This window comes from Hippopotamus amphibius, chromosome 17, assembly GCF_030028045.1.
Source record: "Hippopotamus amphibius kiboko isolate mHipAmp2 chromosome 17, mHipAmp2.hap2, whole genome shotgun sequence".
NCBI classification, from domain to species: Eukaryota; Metazoa; Chordata; class Mammalia; order Artiodactyla; family Hippopotamidae; genus Hippopotamus; species Hippopotamus amphibius.
Genome location: NC_080202.1, coordinates 49,740,068 through 49,759,125, shown reverse-complemented (window position 1 = coordinate 49,759,125; position 19,058 = coordinate 49,740,068). Strand labels below are relative to the sequence as shown.

At 39.3% G+C, this 19,058-nt stretch overlaps 1 protein-coding gene across 9 annotated transcripts in view; it reads right to left on the bottom strand.

Annotated features, from left to right (window-relative positions):
* CDC27 (cell division cycle 27) overlaps positions 1–14,456 on the bottom strand; it is a 56,422-nt gene extending 41,966 nt beyond the window's left edge. For 4 of the 9 annotated variants that reach the window (XM_057715325.1, XM_057715326.1, XM_057715330.1 and 1 more), the window contains exons 1-2: positions 14,294–14,455; positions 3,676–3,751 (exon numbers count right to left, since the gene is read on the bottom strand). In XM_057715325.1, the coding sequence (XP_057571308.1) occupies positions 3,676–3,751; positions 14,294–14,320 (103 nt within the window). In that variant the 5' untranslated portion in view covers positions 14,321–14,455. Of the gene's footprint in view, positions 1–3,675; positions 3,752–14,293 lie in introns of those variants that run through there. The other 5 variants (XR_009049974.1, XM_057715329.1, XM_057715327.1 and 2 more) reach the window with 3 other exon arrangements.
* Between the last annotated feature and the right edge of the window lie 4,602 nt (positions 14,457–19,058).

The window sequence follows — 19,058 nt, the reverse complement described above, 5'->3', positions numbered from 1 at the left end:
TCTTTTTCATCAGTAAGAATTTAACTATTGACAGTAAAAGAATAGGCCAATAGGCCAGATATCCTTTCTCTCCCCCATGTGACAAAGTGACTTGAATTTTTAGCAACAAGATATATTTATCAAATTTTCCACAAGTAATGGCCTAAAAATGACACAATATGCCATATCTTTAGTAGTATTTGGACAATTTCCCTCAATGATGACCTTAACATAACTGTGTAAATAAATTTTTAAAAAAGTTGCCACTTGCAGTCACATAATTCTGTGAGTTTGGGCTGTCAATATCATGGCTAAGACAGACAAGAGAACCAGATGCTGAACCTTTTACTCTGATTCAGTTCTCTTCAACTAAGCCCAATTTATGGAAATCACTATACTCAATGCAGTTTCTACATTTGTCCCGTTAATCATTAAGACAGGTAGAAACCTGGTGAACAATGGTCTTGGTGTCTTTATTTCTAAAATGTTAATAACAATGAACTACTTCCCAAGTGTTAAGCACTATATCAGGCACAGATAGAAAGTGGATTAAATAGCTTTATGTGGATTAATGTGGAATCCTGCTGCAATTCTATGGGAAAACCCAATGAACTAAATTTGAAACCACTAATTTGGACTTCCTAGGTGGTGCAGTGGTTAAGAATCCGCCTGCCAATGCAGGGGACACAGGTTCGAGCCCTGCTCTGGGAAGATTCCACATGCCGTGGAGCAACTAAGCCCGTGTGCCACAACTATTGAATCCATGTGCCACAACTACTGAAGCCCACATGCCTAGAGCCTGTGTTCTACAACAAGAGAAGCCACTACAGTGAGGAGCCCTAGAGCCCATGCTCTGCAACAAGAGAAGCCACTACAATGAGGAGCCCGCACACCACAATGAAGAGTAGCCCCCGCTCCCATCAACTAGAGAAAGCCCGTGTGCAGCAACAAAGACCCAACGCAGCCAATAAATAAAAGAAATAAATTAAAAAAAAGAATAAAGAAACCACTAATTTGCAATCTTTTGGAATCTAACTATAATAAACTAGAAACTGCCTACCTTTTAACAAACAAATTAAAAAAAAAGAAAGAAGTATATGTCAGCAAAACATGGGGGCTGCCTAAGTATCAAGGAAAATATATGTAAGTAGATTACCCACAACAAACTTTGCTTTTACATAATTGAGCAGAATAAGGCAATCTATTGTATCACCTTCTTTCCAAGCCTCTCCCTCTTCTAAATCTTTTCCTTTGGACCTAAGACTTCTGGTCCACAGATCTTCCCTCACTTTTCTCATTGAGCTCCTGTTCTCCCCCTGAGGACCTGACAGCACTCTCAAAGGGATGCTAATTCCCTCCTATCTTTAGTAAGGTTGGTTTCTTCCTTGCTTCTCACAACTATTTCCAAGTATTACGCTTTGCCCTTTTGTGAAAACCCCTGCTCCTGAGATTCATACCTTCTCCTTATAACTCTCAAGTTACTAAATTCAAGACACACTGCTTCATTAATGAAAGAATTCTGCACTTCACTTCTGGTCTTCCTCTCATATGTTATTGCCATACATCTCCCAATTCAACTTCACCTGGACTTCTAGTACCTCTCTAAATCGTTTTATTCATCAGTCCCTTTCTGTTTTAACTTTCCTATGTAGTTTACATTTCCTGGTCCACATCTTGTCTGTATTCTTAATGTTCTCATCCCTTGTCCCTTTTTGACACACGTTCAGCAAACCCCTAATATCTACCTTCTATGCCTGCAGTTGAGTTACTAAGCACTTTATTAGAGTAAAATCATATAACTGAGCAGAAAGGTTTCACTACTAGTTCATGCAGACAGACAAAAATAAAACTTACCTACAATCATAAAAAAAAATAAAAATTTTTGGTAATTCAATGGGAGGTTACTCAGAAAGTGGGAAAATTGAGTTAAACACCAGAGTAAAAAGAAGGCAGCACTCTCTCTGGTTAAGAAGGCTATAAGATAGTAAGATATCAATACTTCCTAAATTAATTCATAGACTTACATGGTGACAGGTCAGCACTGATCAAAATAGCTGTGAAATTTCCAAGCAGTAATAAAATACACACACACAAAATGAAAGAATTAAAAAAGGCTTCCCTGGTAGCACAGTGATCAACAATCTGCCTGCCAAAGCAGGGGACACAGGTTCAATCCCTGGCCCAGGAAGATCCCACATGCTGCGGAGCAACTAAGCCCGTGTGCCACAACTACTGAGCCTATGCTCTAGAGCCTATACTCTGCAAGCACCGAAGCCTATGCACCTAGAGCCTGTGCTCTGCAACAAGACAAGCCACCGAAACGAGAAGCCCACGTACCACTATGAAGAGTAGCCCCTGCTCTCCGCAACTACAGAAAGTCTGTGTGTAGCAATGAAGACCAAATGCAGCCAAAAAATAAAAATAAATTAAAAAAAAAAGGGTAAAGACTTCTTACCAAAGAATGAAGTAGAAAAAAAAAATGATGGGAGGTAGGCCTTATTAGATATTAAAAGACAATATAAAGTGTTAATAATAAAACAGTTTGATATTGAGTTAAAAATAGAAAATTATGTAATGAAAGAGAGGAGAGGTTCTGGGGACAGAGCAAAACATTTTTTAAAAGTTTAATACAAAAAACCAAGTAAAATACCATGTGGGAGGGAGAAAATTATTTAATAAATAACACTGACTAGATTAAGTAATAATACTATGATAAATTTTTAAAAACTTGTTTAAACTACTAAGAACTATATATTTATTACCTCACAATTTTTCAGTAAGCACAAATACATTATAATGGTAAATCTGATACTGACAGGACTATGAAGGAAGTCTCACACCACTGGTGACACCTTGATTATCACACCTCTCTCTGCTGGGTTATCAACTGGGCAAAAAATAATCTGTTGTAGAACTGATCACACCTTCTGACTTGTAAATTCCATTTTAGAGGATATAACCCAAGGAAATGACTTAAAAGAAAAGCTGTACATAATAATCTACCTTAGCATCTTAGAAAGAGGATTATAATAATTAATGACAGAAACAAAACACACTACCAGCTGATATTTACTGAGCATTTATTACCATGCCAGAAGGCTGTGCCAAGTGCTTTAAATATTTCATTCTTCAATTCTATGAGACAAATATTATTTTTATTTTATACATGAGAAATTGGAAATACTCAGACTTTAAGTAGCTTGCCCAAGGTATACTACTGCATGTTTAAGTGACAGGGTTAGGGTTTGTACTAAGGCTGTAGCCTCGAAATCCATGCTCTAAGCCACAGAATATAGACTCTAATAAGAAACACGGGAAAAAATACCTAAAGATTGGAACATTAAGTAAACCATAGCATAAAACCCAAAGCAACTCTACATAGTTATTAAAAGTAGCATATAAGGAGCTACACAGGTACTGGGAAAAATTGTTATGAGCTAGTGTCAATCATAAAGATAAAACAAAAGTGAGACCCAGGGGACTTCCCTGGCAGCCGAGTGGTTAAGACGCTGTGCTTCCAATGCAGGGGACGCAGGTTTGATGCCTGGTCAAGGAACTAAGATCCCACATGCCACGTGTCTCAGGCAGGAAAAAAAGAAAAAGTGATACCCAGAATCTTGCTACAGTTATAAAAAGTTATGCAATTCCATATATTTCACTCTTTTACAGTTCTACAGAAATGAACAAATTACAAACCTTCTGCATACAGTCGCTCTGCGAGGAAAACTGCATCTCTGTAAGCATAGTGGTTTAGTGCTTGCCATATAGCAGCCTGCAAGTGGAGGAAAAAGCACATAAATATACGGACATAAGAGAGTTTCAAGGTAACTCATAGCACAGAGCCTTGCATATGATACTCAAATCAACATGCCTAATTTAAGCAATAAAACCTCAATGCTCACAGTGCAAACTCCGTAACGTGTTAGATAAGGTTCTTCACAGTATGGCTCCTAACACATCTGAATTTACTCACTCAACTCTCCATGAACTTTTAGACCTCTGTCTTTGTAATTTCTTTTCCTTCACTGGAGAATATGAGCTCCTTCACCTACCTCCCCTTATAAATTGCTCATCCCTATAGACCCAGCTTAAATAATATCTACTTCATAAAGCTTTCTCAACTGGAGGGCTCTAATATTCATTCATTCAATAAATATTTACTGAGTGCCTACTACGTGCCAGGCACTTTCTAGACTTGAGGACCAATAAATAACAAATAGTTTCTGTTCTCATGGAGTGCGCTTTAGTGTTATTCCTGTGTAGATCAGTGGCTATCAACTCTTTCTTGTGGTGCTCTACCTCAAATCCACTGAATCACAATCCCTGGAAGCTGGGATTGAGTTTAGATATCCTTATTTTTAAACCTTTTCACTGGTAAGCATTCAGGGTTCAGAACAATTCTTATACTTTCTAGGTAAGTAGTTCTCTTTCCTTTTATAGCATACTCTTGAAAAACTTATGAAAGCTATGGACCTCCTCCCCAGAAAAAAGCACAGGGACATATATACAGAAAATCTGTATACAGTGTTAGGGGTTCACAAATATTTTAGTTCATTAAGAATCACTGGTCTAGCTGATGGGAGACAGTATTAGAGCCCAATACATAAAAGGTGTTCAATAAATATTTATGGAATTCAATTTAGATACTCAAAAGAAAGGGAAAGAGACAAGTTATTGACCTAGAAAGGTGCTTTCTCTTGCATATTAGAGACTGCAGCGGTACGAGTACCTAAGAAGCACTGCTGTTTCCAGGACTAGGAGAGGTATTTCTTGTTTGAAACTCAAAAAGTCTTTCATCATACAAGGTCACAAATGTTGGGTAAGTATACATGAAATAATGACTGTATTGGTAATTCAACTTGGGTACATTATGGATTTAAAAGATTTTAATAGGCTAGTTAGTGAACCTAACCATCATTTACAGAACTTTAAGAAAAGTACCTAGGGGTTATCCCCTCTTTTCTAGTCCCAGTCTGTAACAGAAGCTTCTTTCCTTTAAACTTTTAGTTCAAGTGGTCTTCCTGCCTATAGGCTATAATGTAATCCATCCTGTCCCAGAATTCCTCAAACAAAAACATCATCACTGCTAAACAGAAGACAACAGTGAGAGGCTTGGGTTCAAATTCATGTTCCAAGACTGACTAATTCTGTGTCTTAGGCAAGTAACAATGTCTCTTAAGTCTTAGTCTCTTCATTTAAAACATAAGACTCGAATAAAGTACACAATGGTTCCCAGCACATACCTAATAATTATTCAATAAATTTTAGCTGATGCCATCATCATTATCACTCTCATGTCTTCTTCCCTGATCAAAACTTTCTAATGATTTCTCTGGGACAGCCGCACAAAGGTTACATAATAAACCTCTACAGAATAAAGTACAAACTCCTTAGTAAACCATTCACATCCTTTGGGCTTTAATCATCCCTTTTCAGCTCTGTTTTTCACATCTCACCAAAGCTTCCTATGGTCTAAAACCATAAAAAGCCTCCATTGGTCCCTAAACATTAGCTGTATTTTCATATCTCAGTCTCCTTTGTCTTTACCTTCTACCTCCTGAAATTTGTCATCCTTTTTTCAAAATTCAGTTTACATGGTCTCTTCCTTTCACGAAGCCTCCACTGATCTATCCCATGAAATATTAATTACTCCATTCTATGAGGTCCTAAACAATTTTGTTTATACTTTTTTTTTTTTAAATATGAGGCTGTTTATTAGATTTGGTTATATTATTTGGTTAACTAGGTTGCAACTTCTTGCGGGCAAAAGCCAGATTCTATTTTTCTCTATAATTCCCTGGATATCCTACTTAGCTAGTTATTTCCCTAGTTATCCTAGATAACTGTCTTTAAACATAGTGAATGCTCAATGTTTGTTGAATGAATGTTTTAAAACTCTGAATCTATTTTCCACTTACTGATGTACAAACTTTTAGTAACCCAATCTGGAGGTAAAATATAAGATATTTCTACTATAATTAAATTTACTAACATGATTAAAACATTAATGCTAGCAATATAAAAAAGTAACATCCAGTTGTTTCTTCCTTGATACAATAAGCAAAACATTATAAAGGAACCAAGAATCTGGTAAGGAGACAAGGCTTGGTCTGACGGAGGGGTTGGAATACATCAGGTTTTGAGGCGATGAAATCTCTTAGTGGTGTGATCTATAAATACCTGGAAGATAACCAGATTTTTCTGGTTAATAGCAGTCTAGATCGTGTCTCCATACTACTTAGAGCATTTTCCTTATCATCTTATTCAATATGCCTACCACTTTTGAAACACATCATTCATCTATTTGGTAAATATTTATTGAGTGTCTACTTTGTTTGCTATACGACGCTGATTGCAGTAAAAAACAAATAACATAAAAAACAACCAATTTGAGAAATTCAAGTTCTTCAGGTGGGCTGCACAAAACCTTAACATTTTGAATTTTCAGGTCTCTATTGACAATGAGAAATTATGAATAAGTCAAGTGTTATTCTATAGGCACCTATCTGGGCACTGTCATTGTGTTCACTGTGCTTTTGTTTTCTTATCAAACAGTCAGGAAGCTGAACCTTTGAACAGAAATATGTGGTGTTAACAAGGAGTGAATATAAGAACAGGTTTTAAATATACTACAGAATCACTGCTATCTAATCTACATTTCCTCTATACTACAACATACCAAAGAGATAGAAAGGTATTGCAATAAACTATGAGTGTTTTCCTCAGAGAATTTCAACATTTGGATAGAATAATAACTCAAAAAAAGTCATTCAGAAAACAACAGCTAAAGGGTATTCAAATCTAATCTGACTCAATTATTTCTTGAATGCTTAATATGATCCCCACACCTCAATCCAAGGCAGATAAAGATCCCTCTGACACTAATCTAGATGATCAAGTCAATTCTCTGAGCTTTAGCTTTAATCTGTAAAATAGGAATAAAAATACTTACCTCTGAGATAAGCCTAGTACAGTGCCTGGCTAAATTCTAAATCCCCAAAAGACCTGATCTGGCCTTCTGGTGTTCTTCCAGACCATACATGACCTAGGGTTCTGGAACTATGCGTATAGGTATCTTTTAAAATGATACTCATTTAAATTAGGCAACTGCAGTAATAATGAGAAGAAAACACTCAATAAATTTACTTTTGAAGGCAGACCATTTTGTCCCTGGATTACTTTAATAGTGTCTTACTTCGCCTCTCTGAATTCTTTTCTACCATATGATCCACTCTCTCCCTATGGGCTTTTCACAAGTTAGATCTGATCACATTACCCCTTTGCTTAAAATCCTTCAGTGGCTTCTCACTGTTCTTAACAATAAAAGCCAAAGCCACCAAACTAGGCAGTGTGGTATAGTCTATATGTACCCCTTTTGTTCGTCTTGTGTTTTCTCATGCTCGCACAGTGACCTTCTTTCAGCTCCTCAAATCTGCCATGCTATCCTTCTGCCACAGGTCCTTTAAACATAGTTCATACTGCCTGGCACACTCCCTCCTTTCCTTGAAACTATGCAAATTCTAGTCATTCTTTGGACTTCTTTCCCAGGGAAGACTTCTTTAGGACACCCAAATGAGGTTAGGCATCCTTATACACTCTGATAATACCAAGTACCTTTCCTCTGCAGTACTTCTCACTGTTGTAATTTTACATATTTAGGAGAGTATGTGAGTAACGTCTTCCTCACTGTAACAGAAACTCTAGAAAGGTAGGGACTACATATGTTTTTGCTCACTATATACTCCCAGCATTATTATGTACTTTTTAAGCAGCTGCTTAACTAATGTATGGTGAATGAATAAACACATGATTTTTGACTTCTGGCAGTCCTCCCACTGTTAGCATTTTATGTTAGTCTTAGCCTCAAGTTTTTCTGTATTATTATGTCTAACAGTTAAGGATCTCAGGAAATCTCGAAAGAAACTCTGTGATACATAGAATTATTATTGTGATGCAAATAATTATCACCTAATCACTCCTTTATAAAATATGGGGATTTCCTAAGACTCTACTGAAAGAACATGGTGAGTAGAAAGAATATACCCAGGATTTGATGTTGGAGACCTGTGTTCAAATTTGTGTAGCAGCACTTTCAGCCGTGTGACTTTGGGGAATTATTTAACTTTCCTCAGCCTCAATTTCCTCATTTGAAAAATGGAACTCTATTTTTGGACTTGTGTGGATTAAACGAAATGATACGTATATGGTGCTCCAAGTATACTGACTGGCACACATTAGGCACTTAAAACCTTTTGCTTTTCCAGCTCTTCATATAAACAAATTCAATACATATAATTTATAGCTTATATAACACCTCCCATCATATCTGCCACAATTGTTTATTTTGTAACATATGAGCCACAAACCACCCAATGGTTGATTCGCCAGCTACAGTAGTGATACTGATCACCAGGGAAGTCTGGCACATAAAGACTATGGCCAAGAAGTCCTAGAACTTTGAATTTCTTTCTGTCTTTCTAAAATGAAAGAAATCAAAGAGAAAAAATATCATATTCAAGAGTTTTATCCATTTCTGATTTAAAACCAAGTTTTGCTCAGAACAACATTATTCTTTTATTACCAATACTTAAGAAGGTCAGAAAGGGATAGTGAAGGCAGGCAACAAAAACTCCCATACATCCCAGAAGTAAAGCCTTCCACATATAGCTTCCATCACCACTCTGCTCAAGCATCTGAGTCATGGTATGTATCTCTTCTGGGGGAATGGAGTGGGGAATGAACTATTCTCAAAAGCATTACAAATTAATAGCTGATGACAGGCAGGGCTAAGATCAGCCCTTGTCATTCATCTACTGCTCAAATGCTGGTGTAAACCTGCCCCCAAAAGAATATCACTCAGTGCATCACTTCAGGAGTTCTACAAATGAAAGCCAGATGGATGACATGCGGCTAAAGGTTATGAAGCCAAACAGAGCAACACCACCACTGATCCAAAAAAAGTTTAAAAGAGAAATGCCACTGATTAAATTAATGGGTCAGTCCTAGGCTACACGGATTTTTAAAAGATAATTAAATCAACACCACAGTAATTAATAGCAAAGTTCCTTACTTGGTTGCTCTTCTTAAATATGAAATATTATTTTAAATATAAACAAACCTCTGTAAGTTGTACAGCTAATTCAGACTTAAATGTGACCACACAGACTGTTTTGTGTTGTTCCTGTTTTTATTAAAAAAGAAAATAGCTGCCTTCTTTTAGATGGTAAAAGAAATGGACAATATAAGAAGGTATGAAGAAAAAAAATCACTGTGGGATTTTTCTATCATACATTACAATCTAATCTCTGGAACTCTAATTTAGTTCAGCTCTACATCAGTGGTTCTCAGTCTGGGCAATTTTGCCCCCCAAAAGGACATGCAGTAATGCCTGCAGGGCATTTCTGGTTGTCACAAATAGAGGGGGCATCCAGTGGGTAGAGGCCAAGGATGCTGCAAAAGTCTACAATACACAGAACAGTGCCCCTACAACAAAAAATTAGCTTGCTCCAAACATCAACAGTGCCAAGGTTGAGAAACCCTGATGTATATTACCATTTAATTGCATTATTCTACTAGCCTGTATGTCTCCCTAAATCTTGTCTTGTCCCTCCTTCCCAACAGCACCAGATTAATTTTTACAAAGCAGTGCTTTCATTACATAATTTTCCTGTTCAAAAACCTATAATGGCTATTTATTACCAACAAATTAAATCTAAACTCCTCAGCCTGGATGTTAAGTCCCCTCTACTCTGATTCTACCTGGCTAGCAAAACCTTATCTTTTCCTTCTCTCAATTCCCATTCTAGCCAAGGTTATAATTTTATTGTTTTCTTGTTCCTAAACACCATTCTCAACTTTAGGCTTTTGCTCATGCCATTCCATGCCAAGAATATTCTCTCTTTCTACAAATTCAAACCCTTTCCACCTTCTAAAGCTTTAAGTTCTACTCCTTCAAGAAACCTTTCCCATTTTTCCAGTCTATGGGGATCTCTTTCCTAAATTTATTGCTATCTGTACAATCAAATACATACTGACTTGTAACATTATCCAGCTGTTCCTGTTAAACATACTTATCTTTCCAACAAGACTAGACCCCTCAAAAGACTAGAGGTTATAATCCACATTTCTACTGGTTGGTTTCACAAATATCTCCCAACTCAATCTGTTCACAACAGAATTCTTAATTGTCCTCCTTCAAATCTGTCTCCCCTCAAAGAATTCTCCATTTATTAAATGGTACCCCCAAAATGAAATCCAAGTAGCCGTTCTTGATCCCCCCACAATCAATCAATTTCCATGTCTCATTGGTTCTACCTCCAAAACATCTGAATTTATCTACGTCTTTCCAAATCCACTGCTACTACTTCAAGTCAGGTTACCTTCATCCTAAGACTGTTTTTTCCTCTTGCCTCCTTCCTCCCTGACCTTTCACATACAGTAGCCAGAGAGATCTTAAGATCTATATCAGATCACGTCAACACTTGGCTGAAAATCCTTCAATGATTCCCCATTACACTCAGAATGAAAACTGAGCTCCTTATAATGGCCTTCCACTACTATGCAACTGCAGCCACACTGGCCCGCTTTCAGTTCTTCTAATGCCAAGTTCTGCTATGTCTTAAGGACTTTGCATATGCTGTTTTCTCTGCTCGTAATGCTCTTCAAATTACTGTTTTCTTCTCAAACTTTGAACTCCGCTTCAGTGTTATTTGCTCAAAAGGAACTTCCCTAACATCCTTTTTAAAGGTTTTAGAATGTCTTTTATCTGTGCTTGGCACATAGCAGGTGCATAACATTCTTTCCAATTTGATTTTTTCATTGAGGCTGCTTCCAAACTTTGATGGTCCAACTGCAAATCTGACTTAGGTCAGGACACTCCTATTAGATTTCTCTCCTAATATACTATTATATCGCCCTCATCACAGTTTTTTTTATTTTTTTAAACTTTTTATTTTATATTGGTATCACAGTTTATAATTATTAATTTGTGATGATTTGTCTCATGCTTTCTCTCTCTATAAGCACAAAGGTTATATTAGGACACTAGTCCATAAAGGAATTATTACATATTTGTGATGATTTTCTCCTCTACCTCCCTACCCCAAAGTTCATTCTCTCAGTTCAGGTATTATGTAGCACTGTCTTCAAGATACTATATTGTACCTAAACATAATCTGTTTCCCAAAGGAAAATTTCATAAACGAACATGTTTCAGCTAACTTGAATATATAAATTTTTGAATGAAGATCAAATAGTCAAATGCCTACTGATTTATCAATTTACATACATGTATATATTTTTTAAAGATTTATTTATTTATTTATGGCTACATTGGGTATTCTTTGCTGCCCATGGGCTTTCTCTAGCTGTGGCGAGCCAGGGCTATTCTTTGTTGCAGTGTGTGGGTTTCTCATTGCAGTGGCTTCTCTTGTTGAGGAGCATGGGCTCTAGGTACACAGGCTTCAGTAGTTGAGGTGTGTGGGCTCAGTAGTTGTGGTGCATGGGCTTAGCTGCTCCGCGTCATGTGGGATCTTCTCGACCCAGGAATTGAACCCATGCCCCCTGCATTGGCAGGTGGATTCTTAACCACTGAACCACCAGGGAAGCCCTACATACATATATTTTTTAAATCATAAATATATTTAGGAATCTCATTTTTTTCTAGTCTCACTGAATAGGACTATTTTATTAAAAAGCCTTTTTTTGGGGGGGGCGGGATCATCTAACACGCCTTTCCTGAATACAGCACCTTCAATTCTAAGTTATTTGAGAATGATACCCTTTGAATCCACTTTAGATGCTGTCCCTGTATATCTTATCCCAAGCCAAAAGTATTCATTCCTTCACTATCTCATGATCTCTAAAACAATATTATATGCGTAAAGCACCCACTTACTATACTACTTATTAAGGTGATTCTTGCAGGGCTTTTTTACAACCTCATCCAACACTTCTAAATATGATGTCCTACCTCCAGGATTAATTGATAAATCTATGCAAAATGTCTTTTAAAAAAATAAATTTCATCAGATGAATTTTTAGAAACATCCAAATTAGCATTGATTAAAGTCACTGAGGCTAGTGTGTCTTCCCCAAATAGTTATTTTTAAAATAAAATATTTGACAGAATTTCTGCCTCACAATAGGGGAGATTTTTGAAAAGACTCAAAGTAACACTTTTCTATAAGAGATAATTTGGAGGAAGCGCTTATGTTTAGGCTTACATGGTATATCAAACTGGGTATTCCATGTTAAAACTTTAAAAAAAGAAAAAGCAAAAAACTGTTGCTCATCTTTTCTCTCAATTTTTTCCTATGCCTAGTAATACCTGGAACCCTGAGGCACCCCTAGAAAGGAAATGCCTTTCTAACTTTCATTCCTCTACAAATACATGCAATCACTTACCACAGTTTTTTTAAAAAAGTATCTTATTTAGTTGTTCTATTTTTATTTTCTTCCTAACTGCTTCTTTCCAGTTTCAGCACTCTTCCTGATCAGTTTGTCTTTATCATTGCAGCCAAACCAAAGTTGCTTGTTCCTCCTACTGCTCCAGATCCCTTCTTGAATGATTTCCTATACAAAAATTACAGCCAAAATCCTCACCTAGCTATATTCTAAAACTTCTTACCACTGTCCCCAAATCTAATAAACAAAGGTAGTTGCGGGGGGGGGGGGGAGAAAAACTTGACTCTTAAGACTTAAAAATACTGAACTGCATTTACTGCTAAGAGTACTTCAAGGAAAAAGAGGAGACTTGATGGGTACTATCAAGGAACTGGCTACATATTTCTTTCCTTCTCCATGCTTTTATGCAAGTTGAAATTGTTATTAAATAGTGGTTATAGGCTAGCAATAAAACTAGTCTATCCTTTTAGAAAACATATCTATAAGGCAAATGTATCATTAATTATTAAGACAAAATAAAAATATGAAACAGAAATTAAACAACTTGAGTGATCTGCTTATTAATTTAAGAAGATAGAAACAGGAACTTCTAATTTTATGTTAGGCCTGGAAAAAAAAATCTCAAAACGCAACTCTTTACTAGTAAGAGAAATTTGGATGGAAAGAAATAGCTTTGAAAGCACTAGTATAATATACAAACAGGTAAACTTCCTAAGATAGAATCCCACATTACATTAATTACAAAACTAATAGCTGCTATATGTAAAGAGCTGGAGAAGAAGCCAACTAGGAGAAATTGATATTTCATCCTGTGAAGAAAAATTAAGGAAAAATGAAGGAGTGATGTATTAAAACATTTACTATTTGATATCACAGGTCTTTAAGGGCAATATGAAGCAATTTCTAAAATCGGCTTGCTTTATAACTTCAAAATAAAGTCCATGACTCAATGACAGCAGTTGATAGAGGTCAACTCTTCGAATTAAGTCAAAGTTCATATGGTAGGGTGAAAATCTCCCTGACCTGGTCCATCACCAAGAGACAAAAGATTCAGTTTCTTCAGATGGCAGGGGGGAAATGACTTGGCACTGCATCACACACTTAAAATCCAGTAGGGTTTCTCCCATGCCAACAGAGCACTGTGCGTCAAAGCATACCCTGGTGTGGTATAAATGGAACAACCATTATCTGCCTTTCATTTCCTGAACACCTTATAAACATACACAATAAAACACTTCTGATCCCCATCGCAGGTCATGGAAAAAACCCAATTTTGCCGTTTCCACCCCCCCCTCCCCTTGCAGAGGTGCTTGCGTCCCAGCACTGGGCCTTGGGGTTCTCTTCGCATATCATTGTCCAGAGGGAAATTTAGTGAGCGAGAAAAGCAACGTGGACTATAAAGTCTGTTACCAAAATAGAAATTAGTATTAAAAACACCGATCCTACCCTCCCTCCACCCTCTCACAGAAAACAAAAACAAACCCAACACTCGTCCCGCAAACTTCTCCCACCATTAGGAAGACCGTACAAACGCCGATCAAACGTGCCTCCCAATCATCCTTAAGCAAGAGAGCACCTGGGGCGAGTCTGCAGCCCCCGCATCCCTCACCCCGGCCGGGGCCCGGCCCCTGGGCTGACAGGAGGGACTCGCGGGACGCTGGGCCGGAGGGGAAAGGAGGTATTATCGCCGACCTCGCTCACACCAGGGGAAGAAGTAATGTAGGGCCAGAGGTAACACGGCTAAGGTTGCGGGCAAGGCCTCGGAACGGACGAGAAGACAGGCAGGAGCCGGCGTGAGGGGAGGCGGGAGAAGCAGCCGGGCCTAGGCCGCACCAGGCCGCGGAGTGGCCATACGCTGCTTCCCGACCGAGGCTGCAAGCCAAGACTCAGAGAAGAGGGTTACCATTACCTGGACGGGTTCCTGCAGCACCGTCATCCTGGAGGCTCAGGCCCACTTTCTGCAGTGCCTCAGGCCCCCCCCCCGTAGCGGCTCCGGCCCGGCCAGCCCCGGCTCATTTAAACTCACCAGCGACCGTTACCGGGGGATGAGGGAGGCCGAGCGATCGCCGAGTACCTCCGAGCGGGACACGGAAAAACCCGAAGTGGAGAGACCCACGCGGGTGCTAGACGGAAAGGCCCGAAGGTTGACGGAAATACCCGAGGTGAATCGGCGGAGGAGGAGCCCATTGCCGGAAGTTGTCGAGGATTACCGGAGATTACCGAGCGTGATCCGGAACGTAAATTCTCCTTCTCGGCCTCGCCTTCACTCACGCACGCCACGCCCCATCGCCCTCCCTTGGTTGGGGCACGCCCAATCGGCAACCAATAGGCTGGGCGTGGCGTGCGGGAGTCGGCCGGGAGCGTTACGTGGCTGGACTGCTGTCTCGATTCACCGTTCAACCTTGCTGGATTAATTGGTGCGCGGTAGGTTAAGCATAGGGTTAAACTGGAGAGTTTGGGGCTGACGTTAATCAAGAAGTATCTGTTCGTTTAGGTCGTTCATCCATTTCAGAACTACTTATTCATGGCTCAAGGGGAAATAGGAACTTGGAAAGATTGCCACCCTCCAAAGATTTAGTATGACCCCTGTCCTCAAAGAGATTGCGGTCTATTTAACGGAAAAGGATTGTAACAAAGAATGCTGCATTATGTGGTGCCCATTATAAGTGATGTAAAAATTCAGAGGAGAGGAAAAGGAAATGAATTAGCATTAAGATGAGGAAAGTTTTAGACTTAAACTGGGTTTTGAAGGGTGTGTAGAATTAGAAGAAAAGAAAGGAGAAAGCGAAAGGAAACAGAATGAGAGCAATCTAGTAAGAGTTAAGACATTAACTGGAAATGATTATTTAGGTGGCCAGAAATTTTTATTCTTGATAGGAGAGGCGTTGTGGTGTATTGGGAAACCCGGAGGATGGATTTGAATTTCATCTCTGGCAGTAATTTAGCTTTAGGTCCTTAGGCAAGTCGCAACCTCTCTGAACTTCTATTTCCCTAGTCTGAAAAAAAAAAACATGAAGAGAACTAAATGCATTAATGTACGTGACTGTGTCTAACACACATAGGAGGCTCTCGAAGTTCCTTCCTGCTCCCTGTCCCACCAAAATGTGTGAATTGGGAACTATTAAAATTTTGGTTTTTGGTAGATGAGAAAAACAGTTTGCAATATTTTTTTAAGTGAAGTATAGTTGATTTACAGTGCTGTGTTGGTTTCAGGTGTACAACAAAGTGATTCAGATATGTATATACCTCTGATTATTTTTCCACTATAGGTTATTACAAGGTACTGAATATAGTTCTGGGTGCTATACAGTAAATCCTTGTTGTTTATTTTGTGTATAGTAGCTTGTATCTATTAATCCCATGCACCTAATTTCTCCCTCTCTCCCTCCCTTTCCCCTTTGGTAACCATAAGGTTGAAGGAAACAGTTTTTGAAGGTTGATTTCCTAATCAGGACATCTCTAGGGTAGGTGTGGGACTCAATGGTATATTCCATTTGTGTGGAAATTTCCCTTTCTGGGTCTCACATTTTACGCAGATGAAATCAGTTTAGAATGGGTCACTCCCTTCCTTTGGGTGATGTTGGGGGGAGTGTTTTGTTTTAAACACCAGTTGACAGAGCTATAACCTTTACCACCAGCCATCGCTAGTCACTACTTGTGTAATTGTAGCTCCATAAAGGGTAGGTGCTAAGGTGGTTTTATGCTGCCCTATGCCCTGTTTTGTTAGCAGGATTATGCTGGTTGAATTACAGTGAAAATTGTGTTCTACACTGTCCAGTGTGGTAGTCACTAGCCAAAGTTTAGTTGAAATCAATTGAAATAAAAAATGAAGCTCTTCAGACGCCGTAGCCACATTCCAAGGACTCAGTAGACATGTGTGGCTAGCAACTCCCATACTGGATAGCGCAGATACAGAGTATTACCCTCCTTGGCTTCATTGGGGCTGGAAGATCCAAGATGGCTTCACTCACGTGTTTGGGGCCTTGGTGCTTGACTGTTGGCTGAGCCCCTCATTTCTCCTCCACATGACCTCTCATCAGTCAGTAGTCTAACCCCAACTTCTTGACTGGGCAGCTGGCAACCAAGAAGGCAAAAACAGAAGCTGTGAGAACCCTTAAGGTATAGGACTGTAAGTCACACCCCATCACTTTCTGTTGGTCACATTAAGAGACAGGGCCAGCCTGGATTCAACAGGAGGAGATGGGAGTGGCAAAGTAACACTGCAAAAGGCATGTGCTGTGGGAGGGATTGACCATTTTTGGAAACACTCTACAAAGTATAATATGAGAGAATCTGGCAGTGGGAATGGAAAAACAGGGGTGGGTGAGAGAGATTACTCTTAAAATGTGATGTTTTATTTATTTTTTTAAAAATAAATTTATTTATTTTTGGCTGCGTTGGGTCTTCATTGCTGCGCGTGGGCTTTCTCTAGTTGCGGTGAGCAGGGGCCACTCTTTGTTGCTGTGCGAGGGCCTCTAGGCGTCAGTAGTTGTGGCAAACGGGCTTAGTAGTTGTGGTCCACAGGCTTAGCTGCTCCATGGCATGTGGGATCTTCCCAGATCAGGGCTTGAACCCATGTCCCCTGCATTGGCAAGCAGATTCCCAACCACTGCACCATCAGGAAAGTCCCAAAATGTGATGCTTTAATTGAACACAGCACTCCAGATTTATTCAAATGAATTCAGAATGCAATAAGATTATTGCTTTTATTATCTGGATGGTTTCTATTAAATTGGACTAAAGTTGTATTTGCATAACAGTCACATGACTCTGCTCATGCTAAGTGTTTGGTTATTTTACACACACAGCGCTTTTTCACACAATATGCTGTCAGGTCTTGTACTTGTGCATTTGATTCTCGTATATTTAAATGTAGGAACTCACAACACAGGATATATAAAGATGATATTTTTGTGTGTGAAAATGTGTATCTAGACTCAGCATTTAAAGAGTCTGTGATGCTTAGCACTCTGGCTCTTAAGCTTAGAATTTGCCGAAGGTACCCCCCTCAACCCTTTTTTTTTCTAAAAAAGAGCATCTCTTTTCTGACCGTTGTTCACTGAGCTAACACATCTGTTGAGGTTTTGTGCTCATTCACATCAAGACCACATTGTTTGAAGCTGTGCTTTGATGGACTCTTTTAGAGCATTTTTACTTCCCTTTCTGTTCCTGTTTGACCTACTTAAACTCACCATCCAGCAACCACGTGGGCATCCTGCCGTCACCCACTATCCACATATATCTAGCTAGCGAGTGGAGTTAGGTTACAATAAGCATTATTCAAACATGATAAATTATCCTTTTCCTTAGCCTCCCTCTTGGTCGCTTTCATATTCAATCAGATTTGGAGGGCCAGGGTTTAGGGAAGTATTCAAGAAGCTAGACATGGTATCATTGGCAAGGTACTGGTGTACGCTGCCTCTTCTCCTCTTTATGTTACCTGACTGTGTGGCTTCCCCCTGCCCCATCTTTGCTCCTCCCTCTTCATCAAATCATCCCCTTCCTTTGGCATCTCTGATCACACAGTCTCCAGGTTTTCCTCCTACTGCTCTGCTCTTTATCGGTTTCCTTTACAGAACTTCTGATATTAGAATGCTTCAGGGGTCAATTCTAGGCCTTCTCACCCTACACATTCTTCTTAGGCAAATTCATTCATTCTCATGGCCTCAGTTTTGTATCTAAAATTGTTCCAAAATCTGTTATCTCCAGCCAGACTCTTCTTAGAACTCCAGACCTAAATGCCTCGCTGTCAACTGGATGTCTCTATCTGGATGTGTCACAAAAACTTTGTTCAGAATGGAACTCCTCATTTCTCATACTTGAAATATTACCTATCCCAGTTTCTCCATCGCCCAAATCTGAAACCATCCTCTTTCTTTAACCCTAACATCCAGTCCCAAAGCCCTGCTAATTTTACCTCCTAAATACACCTTCATGTCTCTTCCTGCCTCAAGTCTCACCTACCTCCCAAAACAAATCATGTCAGGACGCCCCTCCCTAAGCCTCCCCACTGTTGACCTAAAACAAATAGGCTACCAGTTATTTCTTCAGCAAAAAATGGGTTTATTTGGGATCAGCAAAGAAGTTCAATTCTGTGTCTCCAACCATGGCAAATCACATGCAAGTCCCCAGCAAAAATAGAGAAGGAGAACTCTTTTATAGAGGGGAAAAGGAAGTTGGGAGGGCTATAGTAAACAAAGAGTCCATGGCTCTTCATTGGCTGAGCTCTTGCCAGGAAAGAAGAGGAAGTCTTTCTTCTTCCTGTTGGGCTCTGCTATTTTCTGAGGGCATGAGAGCTCCCTCTTCTGGTCTCCCAACTCTATTTTTTTTTTAAGCATTTTCTAATTTTTTTAAAATTAATTAATTTATTTTTATTGGCTGCATTGGGTTCGTTGCTGTGTGTGGGCTTTCTTTAACTGCAGAGAGCTGGGGCTACTCTTCCTTGAGGTTCACGGCCTTCTCATTGCGGTGGCTTCTCTTGTTGCGGACCGTGGGCTCTGGGTGCGTGGGCTTCAGTAGTTGTGGCGCATGGGCTTAGTTGCTCCCCAGCATGTGGGATTTTCCCAGACCAGGGATTGAACGCGTGTCCCCTGCACTGGCAGGCGGATTCTTAACCAATGCGCCACCAGGGAAGTCTCCCAACTCTTATTTTAATTGAAGTTTCTGTTTATTAA